General features: G+C 45.7%; 1 protein-coding gene across 3 annotated transcripts in view; it reads left to right on the top strand.

Annotated features, from left to right (window-relative positions):
* Positions 1-9049, top strand: part of DLG5 (discs large MAGUK scaffold protein 5) — a 127243-nt gene extending 118194 nt beyond the window's left edge. For all 3 annotated transcript variants that reach the window (XM_037056371.1, XM_037056372.1, XM_037056370.1), the window contains 5 exons: positions 3875-4018; positions 4253-4380; positions 4910-5019; positions 5744-5853; positions 7285-9049. In XM_037056371.1, the coding sequence (XP_036912266.1) occupies positions 3875-4018; positions 4253-4380; positions 4910-5019; positions 5744-5853; positions 7285-7388 (596 nt within the window). In that variant the 3' untranslated portion in view covers positions 7389-9049. The remainder of the gene's footprint in view (positions 1-3874; positions 4019-4252; positions 4381-4909; positions 5020-5743; positions 5854-7284) is intronic.
* The last annotated feature ends 4827 nt before the right edge of the window (positions 9050-13876 follow it).

Here is a 13876-nt window from a genome sequence, read left to right as displayed (position 1 = left end):
AACCATGGATTGATGACAGTATTTTCAGTCCACAGTGTTCTATGCCATTTTATATATGGCACTTGAGCATATGTGATTTTGGTATCTATAGGGGGTCTTAGAACCAGTACCCCACAGATACTGAAGGTCAACTGTAAGTAAGTTCTGGGTAAGAGTTATACATGGATTTTTAACTGTGTGTGCATTGGGTGGTTAGCACCTGTAATCCCCATGTCGTTCAAAGGTCAACTGTAGTATGTCTTGAAATCAGGAAGTATGAGACCTTCAGCTTTGTTCTTTTTAAGGTTTTTTTTTTTTTTTCTTGACTACTAAGGGTCCCTTGAGAATCCATATGAATTTTAGGACTTTTTTTATATTTCTGCAAAAAAAAACATTGGAATTTTGATAGGGATTGAATTGAATCTATAGGTTGATTTGGGTAACATGGACAGTTTAACAATACTGAATCTGCCACACCATGAGCCTAAAATGTCTTTCCATTTATTTGTATTTTCTTTGATTTCTTTTTGCAGTATTTTGTAGTTCTTAGTACAAGTCTTTCACTTCCTTGGTTAGGTTTATTCCTATTTTGGTTTTTGATGCTATAGTAAATGGGCTTGTTAATTTCTTTTTCAGATTGATTATTGTTACTTATAGAAATGCAACTGATTTTTATATGTTGATTTTGTGTACTGAAACCTTGCTAACATTGTTTATTTGTTATAACAGTTTTTGAACATACTTTAGGTTTTCAATGTAAAAGATCACATCATCTGCAAACAGATCATTTTACTTCTTGTTTTCTAATTTGGCTGCCTTTTATTTCTTTTTCTTGTCTAATTGCTTTGGCTGAGATTTCCAATACTATGTTGGATAGTAGTGGTGGTAGTGAGCATCCTTGCCTTGTTCCTGATCTTATAAGGAAAGCTTTCAGTCTTTTGCCATGGAGTGTAATGTTTGCTGTGGCCTTTTCATATGTGTCTTTTATTATATTGAGGTAGTTTCCTTCTATCCCTAGCTTGCTGAGTGTTTTGTTGTTGTTGTTGTAAAAGGGTGTGGAATTTTGACAGATTTTTTTGCATCAATTGAGATGATATTGTGGGTTTTGTCTTTCATCTTGTTAATGTGTTGTATTACATTGATAGGTGTTTCTATGTTGAACCATCCTTGAATTCTAGGTATAAATCCCACGTGGTCGTGGTGAATAATCTTTTTAATATACTGTTATGTTTGCTAGTATTTTGTTTGGGTTCTTGCATCAATATTCATCTGGGATATTGGTCTGCAGTTTCCTTTTCTTGTGTCTTTTTTCTGGTTTTGCTAGCAAAGTAATCAAAGTAAACTCACAGAATAAGTTTGGAAGTTTTCCTTCCTCATAAATTCTTTGGAAAAGTTTAAGGAAATTGGTGTTAATTCTTTAAATGTTTGGTAGAATTCTGCAGTGAAACCATCCGGTCCTGGGCTTTTCTTTGTTGGGAAGTTTTTTGATTATCATTCTAATTTTCTTGTTACAGGTTCATTCAGATATTTTATTTCTTCATGATCCAGTCTTGATAGGTTGTATATTTTAGGAATATTTCATGAATTCTAGGTTGTCTAATTTGTTGACATATAATTGTTCCTAGTATAATAGTTCTTTTAATCTTTTTTATTTACGTGAAGTTTGTTTTAATGTCCTCTCTTGTTTCTAATTTTAGTTATTTATGTGTTCTTTTTCTTCACTAGTCAGCTCTGAGTTTATTGATCTTTTCAAAAAGTTAATTCTTGGTTTCATTGATTTTTTTTCTTATTGTTTTTTTATTCTCTATTTAATTTGTCTCTGCTGTTTATTATTTCCTTCCTTCTGCTAACTTTGGGTTAATGTGTTCTTTTCCTGGTTCTTTAAAGTGTGTAAAGTTAGTTTGTTGGTTTGAGATCTTTCTTCTTTTTCAATGTTAACATTTATTGCTATATACTTCCTCTCTTAATACTGTTTTTGCTGCAAAGTGTTGGTTTGTATGCTTTGTTTTCAGTTTCATTTGTCTCCAGATGTTTTTTAAATTTCCTTGTAATTTTTTTCTTTGAGTCATTGGTTGTTAAAGAAAGAATTGTTTAATTTCCACGTTAAAAATAATAATTTCCACATGTTTGTGGATTTTGTTTCTGCTGTTGATTCTTGTTTTATCTCATTGTGGTCAGAGAAAGTACTTTTTGTGATTTCATTCTTTTTTTTCTCCATTTAAGTTTAATAGAAACTACACAAAATAGAAGGGGATGTCCCACTACTGTACACATCAGTTGACCTCCATAAGTTCAGGCCATTTCTTCCAGACAAAGAAGGGCTGGCCACTCCAAGCCCTGCAGGAAAGGCCTGTTTTATCCCAGACCCCATCTGGCCTAAATCTAAGATCTGGTGTTTTATGCATGATAATAGTAAAAGAGAAGTTTTGTCCTCATGGCTGTACACTGCCGCCGTGACCCTATAATGGCCCTTCTGCTTAGAGAAATACTCTTTGCTCTTCTGGACATCAGGCTTGGTGGTGTCCCCGCCAGGTTTCCAGCCAGCTGGGCACACTTCCCATGTGTGTCAGTGAACTGGAAAGCCTGAACTAGTCTCAGAGTTTCATCCATAGAGCGACCAACAGGAAGGTTATTTACAGTGTTTAAGGTCTTTATAGAACTGGGGCTGCACCTCTCACTGTGCTGTGTTTAATTAAAGCCATGCTCTGACTCCTCTTTCCTCGTCTCCTAGGTGCACTTCAGTGTACAGCTGTGTTCGCATCTTCTAGGCTGAACCTCTCCTCGACCCTTTCTCACAGGCCCCCCTTAGTCTCCACCCCTCATCTCAGCTCTGTCCCCACCTGTTGCCATCACCCACTGGTCTGCCGTGCTCTGCCTGAGTAACAGCTCCCATCCCACCTCCCTCCTGGGCCTTCCCCACATCTCTTCATCTTCTGGTCCAACACAGTGTTCGTTTAATCCCGTCCCATCCCTGGGATTGCTTGTTCTGTTGCCTGGAGTTGTCGGGCAGCTCTTGTGTGGTTGTCTTGTCACATGGTGCTGTCTTATGACACTGGTTAGAGTGTGAGCTTAGTAATGGCAAGGACTGTGCTCTTAACACTTTTGAAAAAGTGTTTCTGAGATGCCAGCACTGTGACTGATGCCAAGGGGCCTGCAAGTGTTCGAGTGCTGGTTCTTAGCCATCGCCTCCTGCAAGAACTAAATTATTCTACATGTATTAGGATATTCATTTGACTGCTGAGACTGAGACCAAATAGCAGTGGCTGAGGCATGATAGGGAGCTGATTTTTCTGCCATGTACACATCTGAGCTGATGGGTGGTTCTAGGGAGACAGCCCTGTTCTTGGGGTTATCCAGGGACCCAGGTCCCTGTCTTGTGCTCTGCCATTTCCTGAGAGTTGTCCTCATCAGTAGGATCAGAGCTGGCTCGCAGCATCTGGTTCTGTTCGTTTTGGTGAAACGAAATGGGAAAGGGGTTGAGGAAGTGGGACCTTCACCTCAGCTTACTGTACTGGGCAGGTCTAGGTCACATGAACAACTACCTGGAGGAAAGGCTGTGCCTGCCAACCTCTGCGGGGTCATCTTCCTAGGGAGCATGGAATTGGTACTGGGGTGAGCAGGTGTAAGACACAGAAGGAAGAATTGCAGTAGAAGGAAGTGTGAAATCATTCCAGAATGATGCCCAGAATGTGAGACTCTCAACTCTCGGTGCTAAAACTGGTTAATTGCCAGGCAACTGGGGTGAGCGGGACATTCTACCTGGCTCTGGACTTGTGGGGTGAAGGGGGTGGGCCTACCTGGAGTTACCAAGACCAAGGAATGGTGTGTCTCCACCCACTGTCTCTCCCTTTGCTCCGCGTGGGTTCCCATGACCCTGCCCCTCTCTCTCCCTCAGATTCGGTGAGCCTTGCCTATCAGCGGGTCCAGAAAGTAGACTGTACCTCCCTCAGGCCCGTCCTGATTCTGGGGCCTTTACTGGACGTGGTGAAGGAGATGCTGGTGAACGAGGCGCCTGGCAAGTTCTGCAGATGCCCCCTTGGTAAGGGGCCCCCTCCATGCCTGTCCCTGTGTCCATGTCCACCATCTCCTGGGGCTGGATCCCATAGTGTTTCAGGGCCCTCCTGACTTGGGTCAGACCAGCGAGTAGCATCTGGTTCTGTTTCTGGAAGACAGGACAGCAGGACTGGGCTCCTAATGGCCCTTCTACACAGAGTTCTTCCCCAGAAAGTGCCGAGTGCTGGGGCGTCCTGATCCCTGTGTCTGTGCTTTGCAGAGGTGATGAAGGCCTCCCAACAGGCCATCGAGCGAGGCGTCAAAGACTGCCTGTTTGTGGACTACAAGCGGAGGAGTGGCCATTTTGATGTGACCACAGTGGCTTCCATAAAGGAGATCACAGAAAAGGTACCCATTGCTTCAGACAGAGGGCTTGGTGCCTGTTTGAGCATTGGACTTGGACGACCCTGTGCTTTTGTCCCCTGCTCTGTGCAGCTCTGACTATTGAGCTCCCCCATGTCCTTTAGTCCAGATGAACCTGCTCGGGGTTTGCACCCAGGGCTTCTGTGTGCTTCCACTTTCATAAAGAGGAAGCTAGTCTGGGAGAGGAGTGTTGGAGTCCCTGTGTGCGGGCCTCCTCTGCCCCTCTGATGAGAGCTTTGAACTCTTAAGAAGGGCCTCTGCCAGGGAGTTCCACAGCAGGGCCCCAGCTGCATCCGTGGAACCTGTGCCTATGTGTGGTCTTCATAAAAGAAGATCTTGCCTCCTTGTTCATTGGTAGAACTTTATGTGTTTATTTCTGGAGTCAGGTAGAGCAGTGTGAGGGGAGAGGTGGGAGTACTTGGTGGCAGAGAAAGGTGGAGGGTGTCCCCAGAAGGGCTCCAGCATTTCGGAGGCCCAGTTCCCCAGGTTCTCACTCTCCACCCATCCCCCTCAGAACCGGCACTGTCTACTGGACATCGCCCCCCATGCCATCGAGCGGCTGCACCACATGCACATCTACCCCATTGTTATCTTCATCCACTACAAGAGCGCCAAGCACATCAAGTAGGTGGCTGGCTCCTTGGGGATAAGCCTGGGGCCTGGCGGGGGCTGCTGGCTCAAATGGCCAAGGTGGCAGAGATGGGGGTATTGGTTGGGGGCAGTAGAACAAGACACCGTCGGCCTTGGAACAGGCAGCACATGTGGGAAACATGCTCCCACTTCAAGCCACATTGAGAGTCAGGCCGTGTTAGCCTAACTCAGCCCCTCCCTCCCTACCACCCCTCTGCCCTGTTTAGGTGCTGCCACAGTTCCGAGCGTGTCCAGCTTTGTCTGCAGAGCACCCCCTTTGTCCCTTGCCCCTGCGCCTTGTTCTTGCCTCTCAGCTTGGTGCTTACAAGGTCACAGGAACTCAGTGGCCTGGGTCAGGTCCAGCTCTGCCAGAAGCAGGCTTGTGACTTGGATAAGACTTTGCTTTCACCGACCCTTGGTTTCCGTAGGGGTTGGACTAACAGCTCGTCAGGGTCGCCCTCCATTTTGCTTTTTTGTGCTTCCATGCTTCTGTCCTCAGGGGCTACTGGGGTTTCTGCTTGCTGGGTGCATGCACTGAGGTGCCCACCTCGGCCTAGAGCTCCTGTGGGTCCGCAAGCTATTCCTGTGCTTTATGAGGGGAGCACACTGGGCCCCTGAGGCAATGGGGATCCCTGTGACTCTGGACACAGGAAGGGAAGGGAAGAGAAGGGCCTGGGGAAGCAAGAGACTTAGCTTGGTTCCTTGAATGTCCCTACAGGGAACAGAGAGATCCCTTGTACCTGAAGGACAAGGTGACTCAGAGGCATTCCAAGGAGCAGTTTGAGACGGCTCAGAAGATTGAACAGGAGTACAGTAGGTACTTCACAGGTAGGTCTGCGTCCAGCTTGGAGAGGAGCAGCAGACAGCAGGGATGGAATCAGGTGTCCCAAAGACATCCTTCTTAGAAGGGGTGACAGCCCTGCTCTCCAGGTGCCTGGGGATGCCATGTAACCACTGGCATTATGGGCATCCCGCTGCAGGCACAGGGCGATGCCAGAAATGTTATCGGTTGAAAGGTATATAAAGTTCACTGATTTGGCTTTGGGTCATGGTCTGGTGGTGTTCACCCAGATTTTTTCACATGTGAAGTGGCAGGTGTGTCTCACTGCCCTGTATAGTAGCCTCAGTGTTCCCAGGGGACAGCATGGTGGTGGCAGCTGTGACCTTGTCCCCAGCGCCCTCCAGGGCAGGTCAGCTGTGCCATGAGGTTTGGTGAAGAAAAGTTGCGTTCTGCGTTCTTCCTGTCTCTGGTAGGGATGCAAACCAAAGGAGGCATGGCTCCAGTTCCCAGCTGTCATTTGACTTTCATTCTGTTCCTTCAGGGAGGTAATAACATTCTGGTCACAGAGAGGTGGGGACAGCCATTTTAATTAACTTGTAGAGGTTGTTGTGATCCAGATTGGTGCTTCCCAGGCAACAGGTGTTCTCAAAACCAACTTTGGTGCTTCTGTTTATGTGTGTGTTTTAATTCCCAGTCCATCACGGACCAATATTTTAGTTGGTGGAGAAATGAAAATTTAAAACTCCAAAACTTACAAAATACAAGCCTTGCTTTTTTATTAGAGTCAGTAGACATACAATTACTCTCATGTTTCTATAGTAATTTGTAAACACTCCTAGCAATTTCTGTACACACACCTTGTGGCAAGAGGCTGGGACCTGTTTTGTCTGCAGGCGCTGTTGCCTAGAGCACACTGAGCGCCTTGATCTCATGTCTGCAGGACCCGAGGTGTCAAAAGCCTCCTTCGAGGGCTGAGCCATACATGGAAGCACACCATTGTCTTTGCTGGCAATCCTCTCTGGTCTGTGGGCTGTCCATCTGCTAAACCCACCTGTTTCCTATAGAACTCTGCTGCTGATTAGACCATCATAACACAGCCCAAATGGCTTTCTGATACGCTGGCCCCATGGCGAGACAAGGCATATTGCATATGATGCCAGTAGTTAAATCTGGTTACCCTGTTTCAGGGGCTGGGGAAGCCAGGCGAGATTTGGCACCAGCTTTCATTTAAGCCTGTGTTTTCAGCATCCTACTGAACAGTAGACCAGAGAGACAGATACAAAGCCAAAGTGATTTGTTTTAACTCTTCATTTCTTTTTCTTCCCCAATTTCCTGCTGATGGAAGAGAGTGGGGCAGGAATGAGGCACTGGCTCAAAACAGGCAGAGAAACCGAAAGAGTGAAGGATGCATTTAGTTGCCTCAAACCTGGGGTCCTCCTCTGAACTCAGTGGTGTATGTGTTTGGGGCTCTTTTGCAGGGGTCGTCCAGGGAGGAGCCCTGTCGAGCATTTGCACTCAGATCCTGGCATTGGTCAATCAAGAACAAAATAAAGTCCTGTGGATCCCAGCCTGCCCGCTGTAGGAGGACGCTGTGCTGGGAAATGACTGTTGCTTGTCTGCCAGCGTCAGTACCTGGCGCAGCTCCTTAGTGACTGAGAATAGAGTCTGTCTGTGTGTAAGCACGAAGGGGAAGGATCCACGAACGAGGACTCCAGAAGCACCTCCTTTGAGACAGAGGGCCGCAGACAAGTGGGATCCAGGCCCAGCCCAGCCCAGCCCAGCAGACTGTCTTCCTCTCACACATGTGCTTTAAGACAAAACAAAAAACACAGAAGACTTTGATGGAGAGGTTCAACACCAACCTTTCTTTAGCCAGCTGATTAGAGATGCTGCAAAGAGACCCTTTCATATCACAAGTTTACAAGCCTTTTTCTAAGTATTTGGTTGTTTACGTTTACTTGAACGGCCCATGTTGTCGGTGCCCAGCCCCTGCCCTCTGTCAATCCCCTGTGTTGCTTTGGTGTTGGTTTAGTTCCTGTTTTCAGCAAAACAACTCTGGAACCTCATTGGGGCTGATTTGCTCTGGAAGGTTCTTACTGGTGGGACCAGAGCTCTGAAAAACTTTCTGCTCCTCAGTGTCATCTCCTGGAAGGCCGCCGTGACTGCAGACGCCCAGCCATCTGTGGCGGCAGAACCAGTGCCTTTGTGGAGCCGACTCGCCAGCGGCAGGGAAGGCAACATTGGCAGTCTTCCAGCCTCGTCTCTCAGACTTTCCCTGCTGCCTTCTGCACCCTCTCATTTCTTCTCCATCTGCGTTGGCCATTTCAGCATTCTGTCTGGTCCGTCACAGCCTCTTGGGTTCCCGATGACAACTAGTTCTGGGCAGGATGTTAAGCTGAAGCATGCATGCCTTTGGGTCCTCTTTCGGTTCTGTAAATAGTGACAGCCTTTATCAGTGCAGCGTTGGCAGGGTACTTCTTACTCTGTAGAGTGAGGCAGACACATCAGCTCTTTTGGATGCGAAAAGTGTTTCACGCTTTGGATTGAGAGTCGTCGAGGAAGCCTGATGATTAGTGTTGTCCTTGTCAAAAATCTAAAAAGAGAGTGGGATCTTTTAGTCTTGGCTACAGCACTCACGACATGAACAAGAAGTACTCCATGAGGATGTCTTCGTTCAGGATTTGTTTGGTTTTATTTTTTTATTTTTTTGCACTTCAGATGCTGGATGTCTCTGGCTGAAGATTTGATGTGGCTCCTCCCTGAACTGTGCGTCCTGTTAGTGATAGGTACTGTGCCAGGCTCCATGTACGTGTCAGTGGGGTGGGCCCTGTATTTTAATACTGTTCCTAACATTTCATTTTACTAGCAAGAAATCTTTGATTTCATTTTATTCTTTGTAATTCTAGACACTAGATTGTAGTTTAGCTGTACTGACATTTTTAAAAAAGGGATATATTTTCTTGCACAGTTGTTCGAAAAGAGACACGTTTCAGTCCTCAATGCTGCCCCTTGTTTTCCAGGTACAAGTTTTCTAGCTCAGATGACTAAGACAGGCTGTAGGCTGTCTCAAGGTCTCACTCGCATGCGCTCCGGCTGTGGCTCCGCGCTGCGGGCAGTGGGACTGTGATGGTACAGTGTGCACAGGTACTGTTCTGACAGACTGGGATTTTCTGTACTGAAACCTTACTTTGTATCAAAAGTTAAACAGACTTTAGTACAATAAATAAAGGTCAATTTCTGTAACTGGTTGTGATGGAGAGTCCTATATTTTGCTTGTTTCCCATCTTTTCCTGCTCCCTCAGCCTTCCAATATTCCTAGATTTAAGACAACTTTCCTCCCCAGCAGCATGTAACTGGAACTGGCTGATGTCTGAAGTTCATTCCAGCTCTGGTGATAATCAGAAGCCCCTTTGATCTGCTGCATCAGCCTCTCTCTGACCCCCTCCTCCCTTCCCCTGTGACTTTCTGCACCTCCTCCCACCAGTCCATCACTCCAGCAGAGTGTTGGTGGTGGCTGGAACCAGATGTCTGATTTGTGTAAGATTCAGATCCTGCCCTCAGATGCTCACATTCAGTTCTGCAGGTTTGGACGAGGCCGTGAAAAGCAAAGGGGATGGGGTCCTGTAATGTTCTCAGCCAGGGCCCCATCTGCTAGGGAGGGGGAAAGGCCCCGCCCAGGGTAAGCAGCACCAGCCCTGCACGGGGGGCTGTGTTGCAGGGCCACCCAGCATTGTAGGGCTTTCTGGAGCAGCCTGCCTGGGCCTGGAAGCCCATGTTCCAGGAGGTTGGGGAACTGGGAAAAGTGGTCGGGAGGCCAGGGCTGGCCTTGTTGCATGCTCTGTGGCCTGGGTCACAGGAGAGCCTTCCTCTTCTGCTCTTTTTGTTTGGAGAAGCTTGAAGGCAATGTTCTGGAAAAAGCCTCTTGCTGCTGTGGTGGTCCAGCCTGTGGGGTCAGACTTGCTGTTGGTGTCTCCCTGGTCCTTTCCTGCAGGTTCCACTGTGGACCTGTGCTCAACCTCACTTGTGGCCACTGGAGTGGGAGAGCTGTGTGGGGCCAGTGCAGCTGGCCAGGACCCAGGGCACAGCCCTTTACCTGTGTTCACCCAGCCACGAAGCTGCACATAACTCTTTGAGAGCCCAGACTCGACACCATTCTCAGAGGGGGCAGCTGCTGCATCGATTTTTATCACCTGCAGAGTAAATGGGGAGGGGACCCACTTGTTTCAGGAATGGTTTCTTTTAAGGAGCTCAATTATGTTGCCCAAACCTTAAGAGTTTGCACTTGCGTCATTATGAGTAATTTTATTTATTTTTTAATGTTTCTGCATCTTCCAAGTTTTCTATGGGAAACTTCGTTTTATAATTACAAGGGAAAACCACTACACCTTTTAAAAATGGAAGGCCAGTTAAGTTGCGAGATCACAAACTTTCTGGATGCCCTGAGGCCTTGCAGAGTACAGAGTGGCCCTCTGGGATACACTGCCAAGCAATACTAAGAGGGGAGATTCGTGCTTGCTTCTGAACCAGCCTGAGACTGAATGGAATTTGGGGTAGGGATGGCACTGCTACCTGAGTCTTTGCCCTGAGTTGGTGTCTGTCTCATGCAGGCTCAGATCATTCTGGAAGGGCAGAGGTGACTTTTAACTCCAGCTGGGAGGCCTTGGTCAGATTGCTGTCTTGGCCTCAGCATTGGCACCTCCAAAGACTGCAACAAACAGGTAGTCTGTAAGGCTCCTTCCTACCGACATCTGTGCTAGCTTCACTCCTGGCCTTGCAGGGGCTGAGCAAAACTGCAGCTCTGGGAGCCTTGACACCTGGGACTTTTCAGGAGGCTGGAGGAGAGCTTGACACCTAATGCTTAGGAACAGAAACAGGAGTCTGGATTAGGAGCCAAGCGCTGGCCCAAAACCTCGGGCCTGTGGCTCTGAGACAAAGCTTTGAGGCTGAGTACAGTGGTTGGCCAACAACAGTTTGGTGCTGGGAAGCTGAGTTGCTACTTGCAATCAGTTGACATGGCAGAGGGCCACCTGGGTCGTGGATGCCAACTGAGGAAGCAGGTGATGGGGCACAGAGCAAGCATAACTCACCCTTGGGAAGCTCAGCTGGCATTGGAATGATGGTCCTCTCACAGGGGATAGGGCTCCAAGTCCAGGTCTTGGGCAGCTGGCCTCCACAGCCCCTTCTACTGGCATTCTAGCACGCAAGTTTCCCCAAGCTCTTTGCATCAGTCCACACTCTTTCATCCGCCCATACCTTCCAGAGTGTAGTCTCTGGCCTCTGTGTGGTTCCCCCTTCAGTTCTCCGTGCTATTTATTGTAAGTTTATATATTCTTTCAACTGTGAAATGCATCATACAGAAGAACATATATACATGTATGGTCCAAAGAATAATAAGATGGATGGTGTATTGTCTTGAAGGAGCAGAACACTGCACTACCTTAGAAGCCACCTTTGTCCAACCCAGATGAATTCTCCACATTTTCCACTAAAGTAGGGATTTAACTGAGTTATGGTTTAATTTATTTTGCTTTGTTTTAGAGAAGAAGGTAGAAGAAGTGGGGGTGGAGGGAGAGAAACACCCATTTGCTGTTCCACTTATTTGTGCATTCATTGGTTGGTTCTTGTATGTGCCCTGATGATCGTACCCACAACCTTGGCATATTGGGTCAATGCTCTAGGGCCTGGTGTGTGGTTTAATCATTTATTTGCTTTCCTGGCTTTACCTCCACTGGAGATACTTTGAAACAGTGTAGTGTTCAGTTTTGAAAACACTAGGCATCAAGCACAAATTTAGCTGTGTGGGGAAAGAGCTACGTCGCCACCGTTAGATGGAGTCAGCCAGCAAAGGGAGTGTGCTCAGTGGGAACCTCTGCTTCCCTGGGAATTTACAACGGCCCCTCCGAGAAGGTCTGTGAGCAGGGACCTGAAGGAATCCGGGAACTGTGGGGCCCACACAGTCAGTTCAGGTGGCAGCATTCTCCACAGACCAGGGCCTCACTGGCAGAAATAGGGTTGGTGGCTGGGGCTGATGTTTTCCTGTCTCATGCTCAGCTGCGACTCTGGAGAGCTCATGTCAGGGCAAGCCTTGTGGAAATGACAATCTGGGGCAGGGTCACCTTTACCTTTTCTTTTTTCAAAGAAAACTATAGATAATTTTAATAAGAACACTTCAAGAATATAATTTGTGTGTAAAAACCAATATAATGTACTCTAATATAATTTTTAATTAAATTCATTTGTAAATTCTGTAACGGCACATTTATATTCACAAAATCTGAACAAAAAGCAAATACAATTTTTCATTTCTGACACAGTAATTCAAAAGTTCACTTTGAAGAGGACTGAGTTTTTGGTTTAATTTTACTTTCAATAGCATAATTATACAGAATTATGATATATTAGTTATTCAGAATTTGATGTATTACTTGTTTATTTAATAATATACTGCTCTGAAATAAATCTCATTAGAATGACAGAATGTCTCTAAAAATGAAAATGCAAGCTTCGTTTTGAAAGTTTGCAAACTTCAAACTTCATTTTAAAAAAAAGTTTCTAATCATTTAAGTTCTCATTCTGTTAGTCCATTTACAATTCTCTGCACTTAAGATAAAATATATAGACAATCTGGAGCATATTTAAGTACAGTTCAGTGAAGTTCCTACAGATGCATGTAGAAATATGGCTTACCAACAACCCAGCATCATTTCCGTATCAAAGATAAGTGTCACTGTCTAGAAATAAAGAAAATTCTTCAACAATTTTACTTTGCTAAGTAAAAATACTTCCAAGGAGCTAAAGACACACTTTCATTTACATCTAGTAGAATAACCAACTGTAAAATTGTTACTTATTTTCGACTTAACCAATTGACATTTCTCAAACTGTTTTCAATCTGATCTTTATTTCTTTACACATATTTACCATAGGTTGCTATTTTGCAGTAGCTGTCAGAATAACCAAAATTAGATAAATACAACAAAAGATTGATGAAGTGTTTTACACCATCAAGCCATTCCAAATCAAGAATTCCAAACGGGACTGTGGCCATGCTGTTTACATTCTTGCAATAGAAGCAGCAATGTATCCAGTTCAAGAGAGCGTTTCAGTTCCAGTTTCTTCCCATCAAGAACAATTTGAATGTCTTGGGCATCCAAAGTCTGATAGGTCAGTAAAGCTTCTGCTCAATTCTTAGTCTCTTTGGCGTGAGTCTAAGAGACACGCTTTGCACATTCGTGTGAGTTTCTAGATTGCTGCGCTGAGAAGACTCTAGATCACCTTTATATACGGAAACTAGATGGTGATTAAAATAAAAGCCACTAACAAAAGCGCATTTTTGTGCAGTCTATCCATACTTATTTTGAGGACAAGTCATTAATACCTTGCTGAAGAAGCTTGACTATATTTGTGGATTCCTCATCTACAGCAAGCATGGGGCTATTCTTTTCATCTTGTCAACTGCATGCATATTTGCATCTATTTACTAAAAATTCCACAATTTGCTGTTTGTTTTCACTTACAGCAAGTAAAAGTGGTGTGTGGTCATCCTTGCTTCTTGCTTCAGTAGTTGCCTTGTAGAAAAGCAGCTTTGCTGTGATAGTTGTGTTTTGACAGATGGCAGCATAGCGGTGAGCAGTGACGCCATCGATGGCCATTACCTTTGGATCAGCACCATGGTCTAGCAAAGTAACTGCACGTTCCTCTTCCTGGCATTGTAAGGCTTTAATCAGAGCTGTTCTGTTTTCATTGTCACAGAGGTTAAACACATTTTCTGTCTGCTGGGAGAGTTAATACTCCCACAGAGTTACCACTCACAGGCCAAATGTGGAGCAGTCCTGTTCACTTTCATCATTTGTGGGCCCCGAGAAAGAATATACCTACTAAGAAGGAGTCCTGGTGGCTACCCAGGCTCAAATTTAAAAACAGCCTAGCAGCCATTTCTGCACAGGGGCCTCTCATTTGCTGAACTGCCTGCCTGCACTGTGTTCTTGCCATTTGAGTTGGTCCTTACAAATGAGTTCCTGAAATCTGAATTTAAACAATAAGACTGAGGTTTTCCCCCTGGCTGGCGTA

Source organism: Sturnira hondurensis, unplaced genomic scaffold, assembly GCF_014824575.4.
Source record: "Sturnira hondurensis isolate 20B ecotype Veracruz unplaced genomic scaffold, ASM1482457v3 Scaffold0008916, whole genome shotgun sequence".
NCBI classification, from domain to species: domain Eukaryota; kingdom Metazoa; phylum Chordata; class Mammalia; order Chiroptera; family Phyllostomidae; genus Sturnira; species Sturnira hondurensis.
The sequence above is the reverse complement of the archived record's forward strand: the minus strand, read 5'-3'. Positions and strand labels throughout refer to the sequence as shown.